This window comes from Ictalurus furcatus, chromosome 6 (genome assembly GCF_023375685.1).
Source record: "Ictalurus furcatus strain D&B chromosome 6, Billie_1.0, whole genome shotgun sequence".
Taxonomy (NCBI): Eukaryota; Metazoa; Chordata; class Actinopteri; order Siluriformes; family Ictaluridae; genus Ictalurus; species Ictalurus furcatus.
The window spans coordinates 14,231,361-14,252,608 of NC_071260.1; the positions used below are offsets into that span (position 1 = coordinate 14,231,361).

The window sequence follows — 21,248 nt, forward strand, 5'->3', positions numbered from 1 at the left end:
TTTCTGAATACCAATGTACATCATCCTTTACACATTGGCATGTAACTTTAATACAGGTGGTCAGGACCCAAAAAGTCAGGACCAGGTGAGTGTCAAAGTACATATACTTCATTTTATATTTATTATTTACAACATATGCTGTACATGTTCACCCATACACTCTATGCATGTTCTCAGCTGCTGTATGATGTTTTGTAGATTTTGCTCAACATATTCAAATCAACATATTTGCTGAAGAAATTCCCATTGGTTCCTGACTTTTTGGACACTCTGTATAATTTCCAGTGCCAGCAGTACTGTGTTTTCCTTCTAACTAGTGATCTCAAAGCTGTGAGTTTCCTGCTAAACCAGTGCAGTGTATTGCTATACTGCAGCCACGGAGCTGGTCTGGGATCAGTGCTAGGGATTTTGGAGACCATTAAGCTCATTATGAGTGTGACTGAGAACAGGCTGAGTACTGAAACACTTACGCAAGGCTTAATTCACAGAGGGAAATTATTCATTGCTCACTTAGTGGATGAGAGAATTTTTGCTCTCTCAGTTTCATATGAAGCAATAATTTGCTTCCTCGGTTTCACTTTTTCTCTGCTTTGTAATTTAATGCACTTTTTAAGCACCATGTTTCCAACTTTGGTTAGGAGCAGACTTATTATTATGGTGTTATCCAAGACTGCACAATGAGTCATGATTTAATAATGATCACAATCATGTGTATTCCTAATTAAATAAAACAAAGATGGCAATATTAGCTACAAGTTCAAATGCTTTAATTGTCTGTCCAAACACCTACTTTTTGGACTCTGCTACCCAAACATTGATTTATATATATATGGGGCGCACGGTGGCTTAGTGGTTAGCACGTTCGCCTCACACCTCCAGGGTCCCACCGGGGCACACACATGTGTGAACATGAGTTTGCATGTTCTCCCCGTGCTGCGGGGGTTTCATCCGGGTACTCCGGTTTCCTCCCCCAGTCCAACGACATGCATGGTAGGCTGATTGTCCCTAGTGTATGAATGGGTGTGTGAGTGTGTATGTGATTGTGCCCTGCGATGGACTGGTACCCTGTCCAGAGTGTACCCCTGCCTGATGCTCCGTGGGATAGGCTCCAGGTTCCCCGTGACCCTGAAAAGGAGTAAGTGATAGAAGATGGATATATATATATATATATATATATATATATATATATATATATATATATATATATATATATATATATATACATATATGTATATATATGCGTGTGTGTGTGTTCTATATGTTGACTCATTGAATGGAGATTGTTTGCTATAAGTGGATTAAATAGGTTAACATTCAGTAGAATATTTGTGATATCTCATGACGCTTATGAAAGCAGTAACAATTATTTAGTATGACTAAATATCAGTCTTATTTTGATTGAAGTAGTTACACATTTGAAGTTATACAGGTTTATGATAAAAGATATGATGTACAAATGAAAAGATGTATAAAAGAAAAAGTTGTTTTCTGTTTTATCCAGTGTGTTATCCAATAAAAGTCAGAAAAATGATGTTGAAACACCTGAGTGGTGCAACAGAAAAGCATTCACCTTACCGAGAGGTGCTCATGAGTTCGAATCCTAACAAGGCCAAGGACGTCCATGGCCTTGAGAGAGCAAAACTGGCTGTGCTTTTTGTGTAAGAAGGATGTTACACTCTGTCTCCCCTTTCAATTACAGTGGCACGAGCAAATTATGGGTATCCGTGAGCTCTTGTATATGGAAGAGGGTAGACAGTGCATTCTGTAAGGAGACAGTTTTTAACAACAAAAACAATCAGTCTGAATAAAAATGTCCAAAACCTTGTTAGTTAAGCGTGGGTTTTTTCACACAGTTGTTTTGATCAAGTTGCTGGAGAGCTACTTGTCATAGTGAAACAGATATAAACGTAATTAATTCAGCTTGTTCATCAGTCAGAGTGGAATATTTATGTGTAATTTTCTGGTTTGGGGGTAACCAGATTTTATGTGGGGATGAGTTTTCAGACCTATGTACCATGTGAAGGTGTTCAACAAATTAGCCATTATTGTAGAGTATATAACCATTTAAATTTATAGGAAAGATGATGGGGCGCATGGTGGCTTAGTGGTTAGCACATTCGCCTCACATCTCCAGGGTCCGGGGTTTGATTCCCACCGTGGCCCTGTGTGTGCGGAGTTTGCATGTTCTCCCCGTGCTGCGGGGGTTTCCTCTGGGTACTCCAGTTTCCTCCCCCAGTCCAAAGACATGCATGGTAGGCTGATTGGCGTGTCTAAAGTGTCTGTAGTGTATGAATAGGTGTGTGAATGTGTATGTAATTGTGCCCTGCAGTGGACTGGCACCCCGTCTAGGGTGTACCCCGCCCTGTGCCCGATGCTCCCTGGGATAGGCTCCAGGTTACCTGTGACCCTGCAAAAGAGTAAGCGGTAGAAGATGGATGGATGGAAAGATGATGGCAAAGTGATGATGATGTTGCGGCATTGATATTATATTATACTTTAAGTCAATAGGAGGGCTATTTTACTGTGAAGAGTGCTTTAGGTTTCGGGGTTCTTTCTATTAAATTCATATACAGTTTGATCTGAAGTACCCAGTATGCTAGAAAGACCTCCTGGGGTCTGCAATGGCTGAGAAGACAGAATCATTGTTAAGGGTGGAGAGAAAATAAAAGCCTGACATTTTTACTGCACTGCCTACTTTGAAGGTCATAACACCGCCAGAACACCAGATTCAATCCCTTCCTCCACTTCTCTCCATCCACACTCAATGGTTAATTACTTTCAGTCACTTCTCCGGCTGATTCTAGGTGCTGTGTGTGTGTCTAAACAGCTGTTTCATTTTCACCTAACTCTAATCCTGTGTCTCCTGCTCAGTAGTACAGAAATGCCTGCTGTCTCAGGTCTAATTCAAAATGAAGAATGACATATTATAACAAAGAGCATGTACTGAAAGGATTGAAAGTGTGAGAAAATTATAGAGAGGAGCAAAGAAATCGTTGGCAAGGGAAACAGTGCCTGAGGGGAAAGCATGATGTGATGAAAATTGTTGGGTTTGATTTAAGAGAGCACATTAAGACATTCTCCCTTAACTGTCTGGGTAATAAGATGAAGAAAACACAGACAGTGAAGTGTTCGTGTCTGACAGGGAAGAGTATGTCTATCATTTCTTTTTGGGAAAGAACAGGAGAAAGAATAGCGATACTGACAAGCTGAGCTAGGGTGAACATTCTACTATTTGTAATATTACATGCACTGTTTGTCTTTTCGTTGTAGCTGTGTGTCTCACAGCATAATCAATGTCTTATTATTAATCCATATATTCATCTTCAGACTGATAACTGTGCAGCCAACCAAACAAGAAAGAGCAATAACCTGATATGATTTATAGTGTTTTGCTTTATTGATTGCCGCTACCTATTATATTATGCGATGCTGAGCTTGCACAACGACTTTGCAGGAGTAAGATGAGCCAGATTGGCTTTAATTTGCATGAGCTACACATGAGATGTTCAGTTAGCGGTGGGTTACACTCATGATTGAACTGCACACTGCTGGGAGATAGGGATAATAAGAAAATGAGCGTAAACTCTGAGCAGAAGGACGACCGAAGTTTCGGTTTCTCTCAGGCAATGTCATTTCATTTGTGCTTTCTATACTCCCACTGTGCAAAGTCAGTCTCGCTCTCTAACCTGCTTTTCTGTCTCACTTATTTTCCTCTATCCGCTTTCGGCTTTTATAAACCGTCTGTTTACTAGTCTGCGCACTATGTTCCTTTCTTTCCTTCATCTCTCCTTCATCTCTTGTCTTTTGTAGTCTCTGGGATCTGTGCAGATTTGGCTTGTTGTGGGTCAGAGGCAGTAGAGCGCTCAGGAAGCCTGACATGGACCTGACAGAGAGAAAGAGAGGGAACTCTAATTTAAGTGGAAGTTTTATCTGAGGAACACTTGATGTTCTTTAATGAGGTATCAACGTGAACAGTAAAATGGTGCCGCTTTCCTCTTCCACCACAGCAGTTTGTCAACGATTACAACTAACTTTTATTGAAGAATGACATATCATCGTTAAATTTTGTCGAAAGGCACACTGTGGCTTAGTTTGGTTTGGTTAGCATGTTCGAGGTTAGCATGGGTTTCGATTCCCACCATGGCCCTGTATGTGCGGAGTTTGCGTGTTCTCCCCGTGCTGCGGTGGTTTCTTCCGGGTACACCGGTTTCCTCCCCCAGTCCAAGGACATGCATGGTAGGCTGATTGGCATGTCCAAAGTGTCCGTAGTGTATGAATGGGTGTGTGAATGTGTGTGTGATTGTGTCCTGCAATGGATTGGCACCCTGTCCAGGGTGTACCCGGCCTTGTGCCCCATGCTCCCTAGGATAAGCTCCAGGCTCCCCGCGACCCTGTAGGATAAGCGGTATAGAAAATGGATGGGTGGTTGTTGTAGAACATCCACAACATAAGTACTGAGTTAAGGGGCGTACAGAATTGGCTTGGATAGTTCGTGATATCAAGGCGTCAAGCACAATGGGTTTGAGGACTACAGCAGTATTGGAAACTGATCTGTTTGGGCAGAGTGCACAAATGAGGAGGTGAGAGAGCTTGACAGACTAAAGGACTAAAGCACTGCTGCATTGCTCTTTTTATGTAGAGATGAAGAAAGAGCTACTCTTTTGACTACAGATGTGACTAATGAGGGTAGTGTTTGAGTAAAACTCCTAACTCTGAATTTCTGACCTCCGACTAGGAAAAGTGGTAGAAAATACCCCCTCAACTTGGAATTACTATTCAGAAAGTTGGGAAGGTCACCTCAACTGAACATGGCTGCTCAGCATCAACTATAACAAAGTAGCACTTCTTTATTTTAAATGAGTTGTGCTGCACATATATATTAATGTTTGCTTTGTGTCCGTCAACATACTGACATACTAGCTAGTTAAATCTATAACACTGACCATACAGATTATTGTTTTGAAGAGGAAAATATACATCACTCATCACCATTAGCTGGCTAGACAAACATGAACTTGGAGACATATATGTCGTCCCCCCCCCACACACACACACTTTGTAGTTCAAGCGCATGAAAGTCAAATGAAAATGAAAGAAGTTTCAACTCAGAATTTCATTACAAAACATGGATGTCACTGAATATCACATATTAATAATAATTATTTACATAAGTGGTTCCGGGTGGATTTTTCCTTTATACTTATACTTAGCTAAGACTAATTATGTTGTTAGAAGGAAAGTGACCAGTTCTCTGTGATGTGAAGTCCAGAAACGCTGTCCTACATACCAAGACTGCTGGGAATGTTTGCTCTTTGCTGTCTCTCTTTCGTCCTCCATCCATTACTCACTACATCTGTCTCTCTCTCTGTCTCTCTCTCTCTCTCTCTCTCTCTCTCTCTCTCTCTAGACTGTACACAGTCCTATACAGGGTGTGTTTTGGCAGCACATGTTTCTGTGTGTCAATATTTCCAAGGCACAGACTGCCTATCCTAGAAAGCTACTGGCTTGTGAATACAAGGGGAATTATATTTAAATGCCAAAGCAGCTAGGATGCTTGGTCTATCCACTTCTAGACCTCTGGACCTATAACATTTGGGGTACAATGAAGTGTTTTAAATTGAGTTGCTGTTCTGCTTTGATTTATTGCGCTCTCACTTTTTTTTTTTTGCTGTCATCAGAGTAGAAACTTTGATTATGTTGTGAACTCAACTGACTTTAAAACCTTTACATCAAGAAACGAAATGGGATGTGGCATGCTTGACACGTAGAGTTATTTTAGCTTTAATTATACATGGTAGGGTCATAAAGTTAAGTTATTGCCAAAAGTTAAGCTGGTGTGCAGAGGCCTGGGGAAAATGGAAGGGGTTAAGTACCTTGTCCTGGAACAAAATGAAAAATATGGCTGAAATCAAAGAGGAAATGATAGAACGATAGGCAGGGAAAGCTACTAGTTTAATGTGTCATATATAATTGAAATTTCTTGTATCAGTTTCTTTGCATTTCTTTGTATTGATCTCAATGCTTCTCTTATTCTCCACCACACATCATGCAAAAAGCAATACATCCACTATTGTTCTCTTGAAAGGCTTGACAAAAATCACCTATCACTTTTCAACACCTTTCAAGTTTATTACAACATTGAATTTTTCAACATAGCCTTGAAACAGCTATTGCCAAGCAGAACAAGACACATTTTAACCACTTCATAAAGAGAACTATGTCTAAGCCTTCAATTTTCTGGTTAAGTCATTTTTTTTTTCTCTCCACTAATTTGGTCTTGCCAGTTCCCACCCACTAATCCGAGAGGAAGAGGGCTAACACATGCTTCCTTCGAGATGCGTGAAACCGGCCAACCGCATCTGATATATACAAATTATCATATGTGCAATAGCACTTTTTTTTCAAACATAAAATGTTTTTGTAGATAGTATAATATTTTTTTTTCTTTAAAAACACTGGTTTTATCATTAGAATTAACACACCTCTGGAGAATATAACCGCACAAAGCCTATTAATGTAACATCTAACCAGATTGGAGCCAAGGATTCAGTGTTATTTAGAGTTGTTTAGTTGTGAAATAAGGTTGTGAAATATGATACGAATGAACAGGATCCAGTATTGTGCACATTCTGATTTGAATTTTAAAAGAGTGTTAGCTTGAGAAGTGGAAGGATAAGTCCCCTTTACTTGGACTAATAGGAACAGAGAAGCATGGAGGTGGAGAGAGAAAAACATACAAGGACATTTAATTGATATCACTTATAAAAGACATGTAGGTTGCGTCATGCTTTGCTGATACTGGAGTGTTCGTACTGCATTCCCTTTTTTTTTTTGACTGATGCACAGTGTTGTGAATAGGTGAAAACGTATCATACGTATGAGATTGGTGCCCTGACTGTAATCAGTCCATTTTTACATCCCTTACTGGTCCTTTGTTAAAGCCTTATACTGGTTCTTATCCACTTAAGTGGTCATGAATGCTGCAAAAACGAACATGTTTCTAAGCATCCTGAGGAATTCTCCAAGGCTTGATTCTGAGTCCATTTTGTAATCTCCTACTGATATTTTTGTCCCTAGGTGCAGACAACTCATATCACTTTTTGCTACTTCTTGTTCACAGGTCAATCAGCAACCTGTTGTACTCCATAGATCATATTTAGCTATGAATGTCACATTTCCCAACACCTTATTATTTAGTTACTGTAATGTATAGTGTGTAGAGAGTATGGCATGATGCAAGTGCATAAACTCAATAATGATTGTATGTCCACAGCAAGTCCTTAGCAAAGGTTAAACAGGATCACCTATAATCAGTGTTGAAATAAAGGCAAAAGTCCAAAACTAGAATGAACCAGGAAACAAGAAAGCTAGGCTTGGAAATACTTGATATAAAAATACATGGTAAGAATTTGCAGCAAGCAGTGACACAAAAAAAAAATCACAAAAACACTAATCAAGAACTAGCACAGAACAGGTGAACACAATCTGACAACAAACCAATGACAGGACAGGGCGGAGACATGACTAGAATACAAATCAAAACAGATTTACATCAAATATTCATCTTAAAGCATATTATTCAGTAACTACATTGAAACTACTATGAACAATATGTAGTGTCCTGGGAGGTAAACATACATAAAATCAATTATTGGAAAAGAAACCCAGGGTAATGTGAAATTGTCATATTTAAAGTGTCTCAGGGGCTGTTTATGTATCTGTGAGTCATTTTTGCCTGTGAGCTCATCTTCAAGACCCATGTCTCTAAACCAACATACTACCAACTCCATAAAAGGTCAAGTGACAACTGTCAACAATCAGTGACATTTTCTCCATTTCTAACACCGAGGAACTTAGACATTCTTTTGTGTTATCTAGACTCGACTCTCTGTTATCTGGCCTGAGGCACTTTTACAGCAAATGGCTTTATACGCAGAACGAGCTCTTAAATCCCCTTGCTGGTGATCTGTATCTTTTAGAAGTGATTTTAGATTACAATATTAATTATTAAATATCTTCACGGTCCTGAACATTAGTGAAATGATATGTTAGATTAGCACCAACTCGATCACTCACATCGTTAAACATCAATATGCAGGTCATTTATTAAAAAAAGCAGTGAGTCAGCTTTTAGTTGTCATAGCCCCAAGCTAAGGAGCTCTCGCCCTGGAAAATATGAGAGATAATGTCATGCTAAGCACTTATATGCACATCTCAAGATGAATGTGTTTAATATTGTTTTAAAACATTTTTTTATTATTATTATTATACTTTTAAATTTAAATGGTCTTTTTATTTATTAGCCACTTGGGTTTCTCCATAGCAAATATTCATTTTGTAGATTTTATTGTAACTATTGACTGCTCTTTTATTTTATTATTTAAATTTCATTAAATAGATGGATAGGTTTCTTTTTAATGAGGGTTTTTCTTTCTATTTCTACTTTACGCCATTTCTATTATTACACATGTTTTTATTCCTCTATACAGCTTGATCTCAAGTCGGTTTACAATTTATTCTGCTTTAACTCCACACACACCTGAGCCAGGTGAGAAAGGTTGTAGAATACTGATTACTTGGTGTGTAATCCTGGTGTGTTTGGAGCAGGAACTGAATAAAAATGTGAGCTAGCCAGGGCTTCTGAGGACTGCATAGAGAAAATGAGGTAGAGAGAAGATGCTGATGCTAACTGTGGTCAGACTTTCTTGCTTGTGTTGTCTCAGGGTGTTTCTCTTTGCCAGTCGCCTCTGGCTTGCTCTTTAGGGTATTTTGAGAATTTTGGATGAAAAGTGAAAGGTTCTGCAGGTTCACTTCCAGCATTCTCCTTGAAATTCTTGCATTACAACAAAATCCATAAAAAATACATCAGTTTATCCGATCTGTCAGTTAGTCATGGTGGTTTCGATATCCAACTGCTGGTTTGTAATTTGCCTTTAGAAATCAACTCCAGCATTCATCATTCCGATATGTCTAGAAGCTTCTGGACAACAAAGCCAAACTGTTTCACAAATTCTCGTCTTTCTGGTAAATTGGACACAGCTCCGATCCATGGATTTCTGTGTTGATTTTTGTAATCCTGTTCTTTGTGCAGCTTAACCTTCTCCTCAGAAATGCTGGAACAAAGCAGCTGAGTTAGAGTTCAGTGGCCCCTGATCGATCTTTCTTTCTCGTTCTTCATAGCTCCATCTGTCTAGCATCTACTTTCCAGTCCCCGCCTCTTCCAGTTGCCATGGAAACTCTTGCGGTTCAGGGTTTTAGATTTTGTATTTGGTTGAGCTAAAGTGTGCCCCACCAAATGTTAAATAGTCTACCCCAGTTCAGCAGAGAAAGTTTCAGTGTCTAAACGGTTCTCTCGGTTTTGCTCATGATCTGATCACTAATGAAACTCCAGCTAGATTCCAACATCCACTAATGTAATAGAAAGCTATGTTGGAGTGAGATCTTGGTGGGATTTCAATAGCCATGATTCGAGTTTTCACACCTTGCAGTGTATGACCGATGTTGGCGAATTTGCGTGAAATAACCACCATAATGCATGTACTGTTTGTTCGAGTACTTCGTTTGTGGTTTCAGTTACGCAGCATGAGTCATGGATTACACAGCATGGATGGGAAAGGGTGGACATGGAGAATGTGTCAGAATCCAGATGTGGAAGCAGCCCTTGTGGAAAACACCCACACACAACCATACAGGCACCTCCTATCACTAATCCTAATGCCATGTAGGGAGAAAGGTCTCACAGAGAGAGCGAGAAGGAGAAGTGTGAGGACGCTGAAGACAGACGGTGGTCAGTGTAGCTCTTGACATCTAAATGTTACTCTAGACAGCTACATTATGCTACGCTTAGTTTAATGCCAGCTACAATACTGAAGCCAGACTCTCCAACAGTGCTCTAACAGGACACAGGAAACATTTCAGAAAGGATGAGGAGGGGCACGGGGTAGGGTGCAGTCAGGGTGTGTGTGTGTGTGTGTGTGTGTGTTGTAGTAACCCCTTTACTTCAGACTCAACTTGGCAGCAGCTGATTGGCCAGTCTGCTGCTCACATGACCAGTACAGTGTGCAGTGCAGTGGGGGTCGTTTTAGTCTCATGAGAAAGGGGGGAGAAAGAGAGAGAGAGAGAGAGAGAGAGAGAGAGAGAGACTAACTTACTAACTAAAAGCAGATACAGGACCACTAGTAGGAGTGGATGACAAAACAAAAACGTATGCATGGAAGGTAGTCTGACCTCAGGAGAGAATCAGAAGAAAGTAGAAAGAAAGAGAAGAAGATGGAAAGGAAGGAAGAAGGAAACAACAAAGGGGTGTTGACTTTTGTGCTGGTTTAAAGTTACAGAAGAAATGCAAAAAGAGTCTGAGAGGCAGTACAATGCGCAGCAAGGGTTATCCCACTTCACTTAGTGCAGGCTTTAAATAGATTGTGGTGCTGAAGTGTGTGTGAGAGCTGAAAAATAAATTACGAAATGACGAAAAGAAATGAAATAGCCCGAAAGTGCATTATGCAGTGAGGTTTGGGCCACCTCAGGGAAAATATATATATATATATATATATATATATATATATATATATATATATATATATATATATCTATATCAATAGAGAGATATTAAGAAAGGGAGAAGGAAAGAAAGAGTAAATTTTTTCCCTCAAAACATAAATGTAAAAATAGAAAAGAAAAAATAGACACCATCATGTGATAAGAAAGAGTCTGAAAATATTAAAAAGGGGCACTGGCTTTTCAATTGAAATTGATTGTGGAGCAGAAATGTGTGTGAGGGATGAACAGTATATTTTTAAAATTTAAATGAAGTAGTCTGATAGAACATTAGTACACTGATGAAGTATGAATAGACAACATTGTGTCTAGAAAGAAAGGAAAAAAAGTGGTTTTTATACAGGCTTGAAGAGTCAGAAAGTCAAAAAGAAATGAAATTGTCTGACACTCAGTGAGGATACAGTGAGGGTAGGGTCGCCTCAGGGAAGAAACAGAGAGATAGAATATTATATAGAAATAAAAAAAGAAAGATATAACGAAAGGGGGATGGAAAGAAACGGCACCATTACTTTCATGAAGTGGTGAAGTAAAAAAAAAAAAAACCTTTGTGTACTGTTGGAAAGAAAGGATGGATGATCATAATTTATTAATTAGCAGATGGACAAAGCAGCAAAAACGTCCACATGCTGTAACAAATTTTTTCCAGAGGCAAACAAATACAAATGCACGAGCTAACAGATGTTTCCAGAGCTAGTGATAAAAAACCTGACGTGAAAGCTACTTATTTGCCTCAGCACTCCTTTCAGCTGTTTCAGTTATTTTAGTTGTATTCTTATATTACTAACTAATGTTTCTTGCTTGGACCTGACCTACATTTAGTCTCACCTGTTTTCATTCAGGATAAATTCAAAGCTCAAAATACTGTAGCTTGAAGAATTGTTGTTTCCTTTAAAAATAACAGTTTAGAAGAGACTTTTAAAGGTGTAATAGCTAAGATTTTTCAAAATTTGGCAAGATCTAGTCTCTAAAGTTTTTTTTTTTTTTACTTCTTAAGCCCACCCTCCAATCCCACCCTGTCCACAAAGCTCTACCCCTTAACTTACAGTGGTTCAACTAGAGTTAGTTGAACTTTCAAGCTCACTCAGATGTTTAGTTGTTTGAAAACTGAATTACAACTCTATAAAAATGCTAATTTAACCTTATAATAGTTTATGGGGATGTACACAAGTGCAGTCATTGCCCTTTTTTTTTTTTAATGAAAAAAAAAAGATTATCTACTTGACTCCGTTTATAAAGCGTTTCAGTCAGACAATTCAAAGCTTTATACGGATCGCCTTCACATACCTGTCACTAATTCTATGTCCAGCTTCATTTCCTTCACCAGAAATAAATTACTCCATTTTGGAAAAACACTGCCAATGTGTATTCTGGTTTTACTGTGTTTGTATTCGTTGAGTGTTTTCCAAGCCCTGAGTGATTGTTTGGGTTTTTTTTTAATCACACGAGAATTATCTGGCTGCACTGGGCGCTTTGAGACTTGAGACTTAGATGGAGGCGAAGTGACAGGGCATTGGGGTGTATCTATAAAATGATTAACAGGAGGTCCCTCCAAACACAAACAGACCAGAAGACAGTTTAAAAAAAAATATTTAGAATAATTTCGACATATTTTTCCAAGTTTTCTATTGCTAGCAGAAATTTTTTAAACAGTGACTACTGCACATTCAAAGTAAAGGCTTTTTATCACTTGAGTTTGTAATGAGAAAAGAAAACAGAAAAGGAACGGTCATTTTTGTGCAAATGCAAATACGAAATATTTAACTGGTACAGTGTGCGGAGAAGCCGGGAAGCTCCCACCTCTGGAGAGAGAGAGAGAGAGAGAGACAGAGAGAGAGAGAATGAATGAATGAATGATCAAACAAAAAAGGAAAGAAGAAAAAGTTGGGACAATATGGAAAATGCAAAAAAAAAACAACCAAAAGAGTCATTTGAAAATTCAGTTCACCCTGTACTATATTGAAAACACATTATTGGATGTTTTACTTTGTGAATTTAATTCATTTTTACACTCATTTCAAATGTGATGACTGCAACACACTCCAAAAAAGTTGGTACAGTCGACTGTTTACCACTGTGTTAAGCGTTTGGGCACTGAAGTCACCATTTGGTTAAGTTTAGCAAGAGGAATTTTCCCCCATTCATCCATTATGCATTTCTTCGACTGCACAACTGTACAGGGCCTTCATTGCCTTATTTTGTGCTTCATAATGCGCCACACGTTCTCAGTCAGAGACAGGTCAGGACTGCAGGCAGGTCATGCTAGCAGCCGCACTCTCTGCTTACGCAACCATGCAGAATCCGGGCAGAATGTGGTTTGGTGTTGTCCTGCTCTGGATGGCAGCAAGTAAGTTGCTCCAAAATGTGTACATATCTTTCTGCATTAATGATGCCCTCACAGATGTGCAAGTTACCCATCCCATGGGCACTGACACACCTCCATACCATGACAGATGCTGGCTTTTGGACCTGACGCTGATGATGGATAGTCCTTGGATGGTCCTTTTCCTCTTTGGCCCAGAAAACACGATGACTGTTTTGTCCAAAAACTATTTGAAATATTAACTCATCGGACCACAAAACATGATTCCACTGTGCTACTGTCCATCTCAGATGAGACCGAGCCCAGTGAAGTGGGCGGTGCTTATGGACAGTGTTGACGTATGACTTCTGCTTTGCATAGTAAAGCCTTGACTTGCATCTGTGGATGCAGCGGCGAATGAAGCTCCTTATATACTATGGTTAGACGATTGCCTCACCCGTTTCACATCACCTTCTTATTTCAACTTGTCACATCGCTATTAGTCCTAAATCTCCCCTTTCCCAACCTTTTTGGAAAGTGTTGCATGCATCAATTTCAAAATAGATGGTTATTTTTTAAAAAAACTATGCAGTTGATTTGGCAAAACATCTAATACATTGTCTTTATACAATTTTTTAATACAAGTCAAAGTACATTTACAAAGCACTCCTCTTTGTTTTTATCAGCGTTTTCGATACTGTCCCAACTTTTTCGGAATTGGGGTTGTACATGAAAGAGAAACAAATGTATAATTTTTTTAAAAAAGGCTAAGGTGTAGAGTGTATAGTGAGGTTCACCACTACTAAATGGGGAGGCAAAATGTTACCTTGAGTTTGAAAAGGTTTTATACACATTTCCAGCAGCACATTAATGGGAATGTAGTGACAGAGAACTAATAAAATACGAAATGAGCGAAGAATCTGAAGTGAGGGTGAGGAAGGCAAAGCCCTGAAACACATTCTGTTTTATTGTTGTTATTATATAGAGGAAAGTTATAGAGATAATAAAATTATAATTATATATAGAGGAGATTTTCTCTTGATGGCTCAGTGCTGCCCTCTACAGTAGACTTCTTTAGGCTTAATGACATGGGCATCATTAAAGAATCATTTCCCAAAAGCCTCACAGCTGGTTTGTCATCTAGTGAGCAAATGCTCGGAATGATTCTCACTCCATCATAGTACATATTACAGTGATGTTTATGCTGTTAATGTTTGGGGAGATTTCACCCAGAAGGGTGAAAATAACAATAAAGAGATGACTGATCACACAGTTTAGAAGCTAGAATGTTTTTGAGAAGAGGTGGGATGAAGTTGTAGCACATTTCCAAAGAATCAGTGTATTTTCCTGCCAACAAATCGGAAACTAGAGCAATCCATCCTGGCTGAGTGTGTATGAAACATAACTCTACCTGTGAAAGCCAAGATCTGTGGTTTAGTCGTAGTATTTACACTTTCTGACCCTGAAAACTGCACTTTTCACAGGATGTGAAAGATATGCATTTGCTTTTGGAAGCAGTAACTTTTGCTTTGTCAAGGTAAACTTTGACATGTGAATTCATGAGCCAGTAGTATACAAGTGGGCAGGACTGTGGTGTTTTTGGTTGGTTGAAAAAAAATGGGTGAACTAATTATTAAGTAACGGTCACAATGACTACGTTTACATGGAAAGCAATAATCTAATTATTGACCTTATTCTGAATAAGATAATATTGTGATTAAGGTGTTTACATGAGTTGCTTTTAGAATATTTCTTTCATGTTCCTGTTTTACATGTTATAGAACATAGATCGATTAACATCACATGTCATTACGTCTCCGCGCCACGCCGTCCTACGTTCCCTCCAGAATTTCATGTATCAACATACAGTTCGTCTTCGTTATTGTACCGTATACAGTTTTGTGTGTTTTTATTTTTAATTTTTACGAACGCTTCAAGTGCAGTTAATTATTTGTCATGCTGTAGGTGCTAATAGACGACTGCTTGAAGCCATGAGCTGCGTCCCAAACCGCGTACTTACCGTCTATAGAGTAGCCGAGATACAAGATATATAGAAGGTAAGTACGAGCTTTGGGACGCAGCCGTGCTCTCTTGTTTGCCGTAAAACGGTTGAACACTGCCGTGTGTGTATGTGTTCTGTCACAAAATGCGGTGAAAACTCCCACACAACGTTAATAATGTGATTAACGTGTGTACATGTCTGTAATGCATGTCGATAATGCGACTAAAATAGGAATACTCCACATGTTTAATTCGATTTGTGTTTACTTCGAGTATGACTTTAATCGGATTAAGGTAATTAAAAATTGCTGTTTACATGCTAGTTTCTTAATCACAGTATTGTCTTAATCAGGTTAATATTGGATTATTGTTGTCCATGTAAATGTACTGAGTGACTTTTGTCTCGTTGTTTTCGTACTGTTGCTTGGCACAGTTGAGCTGAAGAGATCAGAGTTAAGAACCCAACAGTGAAAGTTTAGGATTACAGTACTGGGATTTGAACTCGCAAACTACTAATCAGTAGTCGACAGCTCTTGTTTGCAATGTTGTCAGCTCTGGGAAAAATTGGAGCAGTCTATCTCCGGAGGTTTTCTGTTTCTGAACTGATAGGCACAAGTAGTGAAATGCTACTCTAGAATCCAGGAAATGAAATGAGGAATCTCTCATTTGATGGTAATGTACTGCCTTTCTCTCTCAATTGAACTACCAAACACAAGACATAATGAGAATAAAAGCACACAAACTCCAAAAAAATTGTTCACTAGTGCTTTTAGTGAACATACAAATCAAAAAAGTTTTGCTTAATAGCTTTCCAGGTGCATGAACACAGATAAATGAAAACACAGAAACGTTTGAATGAAAAGCTTACCAGACAGTGTTTAAAAAGCCAAAAATACCAGAAGCCGTACATCTGTGGCTGAATAACAAATGTTGTTCTGCACTGCACATGAGGGCACTAGGTAGGGAATTGAGATTCTTTGTGTTATGTTATATGCAGGCTGAATAAGAAGGGATTTTTGGATTTGCCCCAACTCGAACATGGCAGATTTTCCTCAGTTAAAACTGTGAAACTGTGGTGTTGCCTCTAGCACTTCTTGAATTCTGTGCTGGTGGAGAAGCGACTGCGTGTGATCAATCAGTGGTCTGCACTAATTTTAGCTCCAGTAATAAGACTAAGCTCTCAACTCAGCTCACATGGTACCAGGGCAAGTATGGCATAATACAATATGTATCCCAATATTTTGTTTGATAAGAGAGTGCCAAAGAGTAAAGGCTGTATTTCTTAAAAATAAAAAAAAAGGGAATAAAAGAAGCAAAAAAAAAAAAGTATTTTAACATCCAGTCAGCTAATTGTTAAAGACAGAGTTGGTATACATGTATTGATGATGACCTGCCCACTCTGTACTCTATAATAAGTGTGTTGTTACATAATTCTCTATATCCATGTTATGTAAGGAATAAAAAACACTTTGGGATGGGCTGTTACAGGAAAATAATCAGTGATTAGTTGTTGTGATCCGTTATTACCCCATAGTTGATTATTTTCCAATAGCAGCATGCCTTGAAGTATTTTATATCACATCATACTCAGCACATCATACATTTCCTCAGTTTATAGCTAGAATTAATGTCCATGAAACAAGTTCCTGTTCTCACTTACATTATATCAGCTATAAACCCTCGCCAGCCTATCATTTATTTTTCTCTTTCTTGAAGTTAGTAAGACAAAAAAGAACACTGCTTGTCCTGTTACAGAGAAACCACAATGTGTAAGGGTGGAAACTTAACACTTGACACTTGAGACTCCTTCCATCGATCGATCGATCCATCCATTTTATGTGCTGGAGCCTGTCGCAGGGAACTCGGGACACAAGGCGGGGGACACCCTGGATGGGGTGCCAATCCATCGCAGGGCACAATTACACATACATTCACACACTACGGACAATTTGGAAATGCCAGTCAGCCTTCAATGCATATCTTTGGACTGGGGGAGGAAACCGGAGTACCCGGAAAAACCCCGAAGCACAGGGAAACGGGATTTGAACCCTCAACCCCAGCGATGTGAGTCAAACCACTAAGCCACCGTGCAGCCGCAAAATCTGACCCGAAACCTTGGTTTATAAATCATTATTATAAGCTTACCATTGCAAATCAGGGTAAGGTAAGGAGACAGTTTTGAACACTGACTTGCTCAGTAATTGATTTTTGTTCATTTTTAAACAAAAAAAAAGATCCGTACTGCAGCTTTAACCGTAAGAATGCTAAGTTTTTCCTTCATGAAATAACATCTGTTTTTTAAAATCATTTATCATTTGCGATACAAGTCCTTGTGAATGAGTTATCACTATAGTAGTGATAAACTATTTGAACGAGCAGATTATAAATCATATCGTTAATAAGTACGTGACGAATTGCTTCCTTCATTATTAACACACAAATGATCTATGTACATCACTTAGGAAATCTCTAAATAAGAGAATGTATTATTGCTGTTGGTTTACAGTAGCAGCAATAAGGATGCTGATGTGTGTGTGTATGAGAGAGAGAGAGTCTATTTTCTGATAATAATTAGTTGTTTTGGTTTTTTTTTTTGGTTTTTTTTTGCTGTGGTGGCACTTTTCTAATTCTCACTTGCGTCGCTGAGTTTGATAGGTCAGTCTCCTGCTTCACTAGCTGCTGTGCTCCAGTTGAAGGCTCGTCCATGCTGTGTGTGAGTCGAGCACAATTCCCCCCCTTAGGAGTGCCATTTGTTACAGTGCAGGAGAGAAGAGCTTTATACCCCACATGCCCTTCTTTTCAAGGAGAACATCCTGTTGTCAGGGTAACAAGAGGCAGGTGGCCTGATGGGAGTTTGTGGGAAGCGGAGAGAGTTCTGCCATTTATAGAGAGTGATATTTATCCTCCCTCCTGAGACTCTGTGTGTGCGTGTGTGCGTGTGTGTGTGTGTGTGTGTGTGTGTGTGTGTCTGCATATGTGTGTGGGTTTCCTGTTCTTTTGAAATGACTGGCTTTTCAACTGTATTATCAAACCATCATATCCTTCAGGTCGTGGTTTCAAGTAGGTTGACTATAAAGAGAGAAAACACTGAACAATTTCTTTTTAAGATTTAAATAATGAAGGTCATAAAGCATAAACTTTTATTTGGATCACATTAATCAGACTCAGATTAATTTTTTTAAGTTTATTTTGGCTTATTCTATGAATACTTTCATTATTTTTTAATTAAACATAAAATATTCTTGTAAAAGTTGATGCCTAAATACTTTGCATACATTTTGTGCATCTTTAGTGCTTTTTGTGCTCTCTTTCTCAGCACTCATTTTGTTGTTTTGTTATTATGTTCACTGAAATGTAGATAGAATTTTTATTCAATTGATTTGAATTAATTATATGTTAAAAAAAGAATTATTTACATCGATCAGCCATACCATCAAAACCACCTGCCTAATATTGTGTAGGTCCTCCTTGTGCTGCTAAAACAGCTCTGACCCATCAAGGCATGGACTCCACAAGACCTCTGAAGGTGTGCTGTGGTATCCCGCACCAAGACGTTAGCAGCAGATCGTGTAAGTCCTGTAAGTTGCCTCCATGGATCAGACTTGTTTGTCTAGCACATCCCACAGATGCTCGATCGGGCAATTTGGAGGCCAAGTCAACATCTTCAACTCTTTGTCATGTTCCTCAAACCATTCCTGAACAATTTTTGCAGTGTGGCAGGACACATTATGCTGCTGAAAGAGGCCACTGCCATTAGAGAATACTGTTGCCATGAAGGGGTGCACTTGGACCGCAACAATATTTAGGTAGGTGGTTTGTGTCAAAGTAACATGCACATGAATGCCAGGACACAAGGTTTCCTAGCAGAACATTGCCCAGAGCATCACACTGCCTCTGCCAGCTTGGCTTCTTCCCATAGCGCATCCTGGCATCATCTCTTCCCCAGGTAAGTGATGCACACACACAGCCGTCCACATGATGTAAAAGAAAATGTGATTTATCAGACCACGCCACCTTCTTCCATTTCTCCATGTTCTGATGCTTACATGCTCATTGCGCATTCTGCGGTGGACAGGGGTCAGCATGGACACTCAGACATGCAGACACTCAGTGTGTGGCTACACAGCCCCATATACAGCAAGCTGTGATGCACTGTGTGTTCTGACACCTTTCTGTCATAACCAGCATTGACTTTTTCAGCAGTCTGTGCTACAATAGCTCTTCTGTGGGATCAGACCAGACAGGCTAGCCTTCGCTGCCCACACACCCCAATGAGTCTTGGGCGCCCATGACCCTATCGCCGGTTCAGCAGTTGTCCTTACGTGAATTACTTTTGGTAGGTACTAACCACTGCATACCGGGAACACCCACAAGACCTGCTGTTTTGGAGATTCTCTGACCCAGTCATCTAGCCATCACAATTTGGCCCTTGTCGAAGTCGCTCAGATTCTTATTCGTTCCCATTTTTCCTGCTTCCAACACATCAACTTTGAGAACTGACTGTTCACTTGCTGCCTAATATATCCCACCCTTGACAGGTGCCATTGTAACGAGATAATCAATGTTATTCACGTCACCTCTCAGTGGTTTCGATGTTATGACTAACGAGTGTAAATACATCTGCATGTAAACGTATGATATATATATATAATATAACTCATTGCAGGCTTTTTTTTATTTCATCATCGCCATCACCACAGAAATGTAAACCAGAATAATTGTAAAGAGTGAAGTGCTGAAGTGCTACTTATGTTTGGCCGTTATCCACTTCTGAAATGAATACAACACGTGGGGACTTAGTAAATGCTGACTGTTACTCTGAATATCTGTTTGGTAAAAATCCCATGATGTTCCCAAAAAAAACTTATGTCATCTCATAAAGGCCCAATGTAAAGAACATTCTGGATCCCAGCCTTGCTTACACTAACAAGCTCTCCAACGGAAGCTACTTAACCAGATCTGGAGCTGTGGTACAGGTTTGAGGAACACCTCTAGTCCTGAGATGAGCAGCTCTCAGTGAAGATAAAGACCAGGCCAACTGAGCAACTTTTGTATTTATGCAATCACTCCATCTAGTGTTGAGCTTGTGTAATGGAGTCCTTTAAGAACCCTTTGCAATATGCATAGTCTGGGTGAAAATAATGGGCCAAGCAAATAGTGCATGAAATTGAGTTATTTAAATGTATTAATGAATAAAAGGTTAACATATAAATAAAGACTGAAGCAACATAATTTAATGTGGAATAGCTTTTGCTTTAAAAAAAAAAAAAAGGTTCTTACACTTTTATTATATTCACACAGCTTATTAAAAAAGCAACTTGTACTATTTTCTTTGCTGTAACTCCCACATTAACTCCTATGTAACAGAGTTTTAGCCTTCTGTTATGGTATCCATTGCTTATTTGTGATAGCATGAGGATATGTTTTTTGTTGTTGTTTTGTTTATTTATTTATTTTTACTTCGGTGCGCGTCTGTAAATGTAAATGTACAAATAACGAAGGGTAACCATTCACACAGCCTTTTACACGTGGACATCAGGGTTGATCCATTCAGTTTTAGCAGCCTCCATCTGAAAGATTCATTAGGGAGCAAAATAGAGCAATAAAGTCTGGGCCATAAATTCTGCTACTGACAAAATGTGCTAGTTATAAGTAATTCTTCTTTTAATCCCAATTAATCCCATTTCAGTTCAAGTTGTAACACTACAAAATGTGAGAGAGTGCAAAGGGGGTGAATGCAAGATACTGTATGGCAAAAGCACAGTTTGGAAATAAAAAACTTTTTTGGCAAATAGAACCTTGCCCCATATATTTTTGAGTATATTATATATCTGTATAAATAATGTGTGTGTGTGTGTGTGTGTTTCTCTGCAGGAAACTCAGAGCAAGTCGAAGGTGTGTGCTAATGTGTTCTGCGGTGCAGGGAGAGAATGTGCAGTGACAGAGAAAGGCGAGCCCAGCTGCTTGTGTATTGAGGTAAGGAGTAGAGAATATTAATCCTCCATTTCATCATATCATCAGATCATATTAGGATAATTTAAGACATCTTTATGATGTACAATATGTGTCCTGACGTTCAGTCTGATATTTAGCATCAACAGAATAATGGAACTATATTAAGAAAAGTTACGAGTTCATGTATACTTACAAAAACAAAATAGGGAAAGGATGAAAAGAATTAAATGGTTGTTACAAAAAATTAGATTTTACAATCTGATTACTAATTACAGTGTGAAACAATGGTGGTTTTTAAAAAAATCGAGATTATGATACTTCTTTTTTTCTTCTGAAATTTGGAGTTATCAGCTGTTATCATGGGGGTTTTTAACTTAAGCTTTAAAATGAAATATTATTAATTGGACCACTTTAGCTTTAACATTCACTTTAACAATTG

The 21,248-nt window shown here is 38.8% G+C and overlaps 1 protein-coding gene across 2 annotated transcripts in view; it reads left to right on the top strand.

Moving 5' to 3' along the window:
- fstl1b (follistatin-like 1b) overlaps positions 1-21,248 on the top strand; it is a 66,307-nt gene that overhangs the window by 28,245 nt on the left and 16,814 nt on the right. For both annotated transcript variants that reach the window (XM_053626614.1, XM_053626615.1), the window contains exon 3: positions 20,729-20,830. In XM_053626614.1, coding sequence (XP_053482589.1) covers positions 20,729-20,830 — 102 coding nt within the window. The remainder of the gene's footprint in view (positions 1-20,728; positions 20,831-21,248) is intronic.